The sequence below is a fragment of the Rutidosis leptorrhynchoides genome, chromosome 8 (genome assembly GCF_046630445.1).
Source record: "Rutidosis leptorrhynchoides isolate AG116_Rl617_1_P2 chromosome 8, CSIRO_AGI_Rlap_v1, whole genome shotgun sequence".
Lineage (NCBI taxonomy): Eukaryota > Viridiplantae > Streptophyta > Magnoliopsida > Asterales > Asteraceae > Rutidosis > Rutidosis leptorrhynchoides.
In genome coordinates, this window is record NC_092340.1 from 236,842,599 (window position 1) to 236,846,166 (window position 3,568).

Sequence of the window (3,568 nt, forward strand, 5' to 3'; positions counted from 1 at the left end):
ATCGTTATTATCGTTAAAGTTATAATTAGTATTATTATTATTATCCAATTATTATTATTATTATTATTATTATTATTATTATTATTATTATTATTATTATTATTATTATTATTGGTATTATTATTATTATTATCATTATTAATATATATATCATTATTTAAAAATGGTTATTGTTATTGTTATTATTATTATTACTATATTATCATTAAGATAATTATTAGTATTATCGTTAATAATGTTATAGTAACTATCATTATTAATATTAGTGTAATTAAAATAAATATTTGTAACACCTAATTATTTTGATTACTATTATTATCATTATTATGAACACGATATAAAAGACGATTAAAAGCTATTAAACGAAATGATTAGGAAATAATGGGTAAGAGTATCATGATGAAATTAAAATATTATAAGATATTGATTTAGATAAAATTATCGTTCTTATTATTTTTATCATTACTATTATTATTAAAATTATCGTTAGTATTAAAACTATCATTTTAACAAAAATTATCATTTTAATAGAAATGTCATTGTTACTATAAAATATCATTATTATTATTATTATTTTAAATAGAATTATTATTTTAAAGATAATATTAAAAATTATCGTAAATATTAAAGTTATCATAATTAGAATTATCGTTTTATCATAATGTCATCTTAGTAATTATAAATATTGATATTTTTATAATAATAATTATTATTACAAAATAATACAACTTTTACTTACTATCATTATAGATATTATTTTATCAAATAAATATTTGATACAAACATATTTTACTACGTGTAATAACTTACTTTAATAATACCTATCATATTATCTTTATAATATTAAATGAACCCTATAAATTTTATTACTTAATATATATAAAAGTATATTTTATTATATAAATATAATATAAAATTTTATTTATTAATAAATAAATTATATTATTTACTCTAATAAATCTTTTAAAAATATTTAAAAATATAAAACTACGATATTTAAACTATATATTAATCATGTATAGATTTTTGAAAATTATTTTGAGTCAAATTTACTTTTGTTGACTTTTGCATATTAGTCTCGAGCATTAGGATTGTGGTACACTATGACTTGACCTAATTTGTTAGACAAATATTGACCAACACATAAATATATATAATTAATTTAGGTTCATGAATCCGAGGCCAACCTTGCACTTGTTCAATGATGTTATATGTATTTTTACTACGAAATACAGTATGGTGAGTTTCATTTACCTTTTTACCCTTTATATTTTTGGGACTGAGAATACATGCGCTTTTATAAATGTTTGATGAAATAGACACAAGTAATTGAAACTACATTCTATGGTTGAATTATCGAAATCGAATATGCCCTTTTTTATTAAAGTCTGGTAATCTAAGAATTAGGGAACAGACACCCTAATTGACGCGAATCCTAAAGATAGATCTATTGGGTCTAACAAACCCCATCCAAAGTACCGGATTCTTTAGTACTTCGAAATTATATCATGTCCGAAGGAGGATCCCGGAATGATAAGGGATATTCTTATATGTATCTAGTTAATGTCGGTTACCAGGTGTTCACCATATGAATGATTATTTTTGTCTCTATGCATGGGACGTATATTTATGAGAACTGGAAATGAAATTCTTGTGGTCTATTAAAATGATGGAAATAAATGATTATGATAAACTAATGAACTCACCAACCCTTTGGTTGACACTTTAAAGCATGTTTATTCTCAGGTGTTAAAGAAATCTTTCGCTGTGCATTTGCTCATTTTAAAGATATTACTTGGAGTCTTTCATAGCATATTTCGAAGAACGTTGCATTCGAGTCATTGAGTTCATCAAAGATTATTATTAAATCAATTTATAGTTGGATAGTGGATATTATGAAATGGTATGCATGCCTGTCAATTTTCAATGTAAAGAAAGTTTGTCTTTTAAAAACGGATGCAATGTTTGTAAAATGTATCATATAGAGGTCAAATACCTCGCAATGTAATCAACTATTGTGAATCGTTTATAATGTATATGAACGGGTCCTTTCATTAGGGGGACAAGGGGGGACAACTTTTGCTTTTTGGTTAATGGTTGTCTAAAGTTGGTGCTTATGTTGAGATCTCATGCAACAATTGTGATTATGGTTAACAAAAATGCTAGTATGTTCCCTCTAATAAATGGGCATTTATCTTACATTTATATGGGTCATAAACTTATTAAAATTGGGCTAATTAAATAGTCCGTCAGCTAGAGTAGGGTGGGCTTAAGTCCAACAAGGTAGAAAGTCCAACAAGACTAACTAGTGAGCATAAGTAAATTACTAAGCGTAATTAAGCAACCAATAACCCAAGTAATTGTTATAATAACAATTAGTATTACGTAGTCATAATATTCTAATTATGACCAAAGTCAAACGTGTATCAAAATACATAACTCGTTTTCAACGTCAAGTGACACTAACGGTCATAAAAGTATTCGGGGATCAAGTTAAGTAACTAAGTACTTAATGGCACGTTGTATGGTATAAACGAAGGTGATTAATCATGAAATAAGATCCCAGAATATAATATAGCTTAGTACGCACAAATACGCAGTTTCGCAGAAAGGTGACAAGCACAAAGTCGAAAAAGTCGGGTCGTTACAGATTAACCCATTCCCAAGACCCAAGATTCGAAGTCCCATCCCAACCCAATCTATTGTGAACCGAAACATTCGGGTCACGCTCAAGCCGAAACAATCTCCTAAAACGATCCTTGAGAGGAGTGTCCTCAAACCATGTGTCAAGCCAAAACGAGGTGTCTTTACCATTGTCGATCTCTTTTTTGAACGATTTCGTGAATCCGAAACCAAGCTCCTCGAGATGTACTCCTGTCTTAACAATAATGCTCCAAGTAGAATGATAAGTATGATTAAAAACCCCACCCGAATCCAAAAGCCCCGAAACCGCATAAATACTTTTGATGACTTTAACCCACAAGGAGGAAGTTTCGGTTAAGAACCTCCACCACCACTTGCCGATTAAAGCCATATTTTTAGCATGAAGAGAACCAATATTTAACACCCCCCCCCCCCCCCCCGCGCAAAAGGACGAATAACATTTTATCATTTAACCCAAGAGATTTTTTTACCCTCACCCTTCCCACCCCAAAAGAAAATGCTTCTTACACTCTCAAGTTTTTTAAGTACGGAAGATGGAACAAGGAAGAGCGAGAAATAGCTTTTCTTCAATTGGAAACCGGTTTTGGACAAATTTGAGAGTGTAAGAAGCATTTTCTTTTGGGGTGGAAAAGCTATTTATTGCAAAGAACACCCAAAAAAAAAAAACACCAAAAGTTACAGGCTTCACCTCTTTAAAAACTTAAAAGATTTAAATGAATCACAAACCAATCTCTTTTTTTCCTATTCACTACATAAAAAATTTAAAACCACCGAAAAATTTTGTAATTTTTGGACACTTATGTATGTATACAAATTTTTTAGAATGCAATATTATTATTAAAACCACCGAAAGACCAAATAGGCATACAAGCATCCAACATGGACAAACAGGCTGTGACGACCC

General features: G+C 28.6%; 1 protein-coding gene across 1 annotated transcript; it reads right to left on the reverse strand.

Moving 5' to 3' along the window:
• Positions 1 to 2,644: 2,644 nt before the first annotated feature.
• On the reverse strand, positions 2,645 to 3,034 carry LOC139864043 (uncharacterized). The gene has a single exon (XM_071852630.1). The coding sequence runs from the start codon at positions 3,032 to 3,034 to the stop codon at positions 2,645 to 2,647; it is 390 nt and encodes a 129-aa protein (XP_071708731.1).
• Between the last annotated feature and the right edge of the window lie 534 nt (positions 3,035 to 3,568).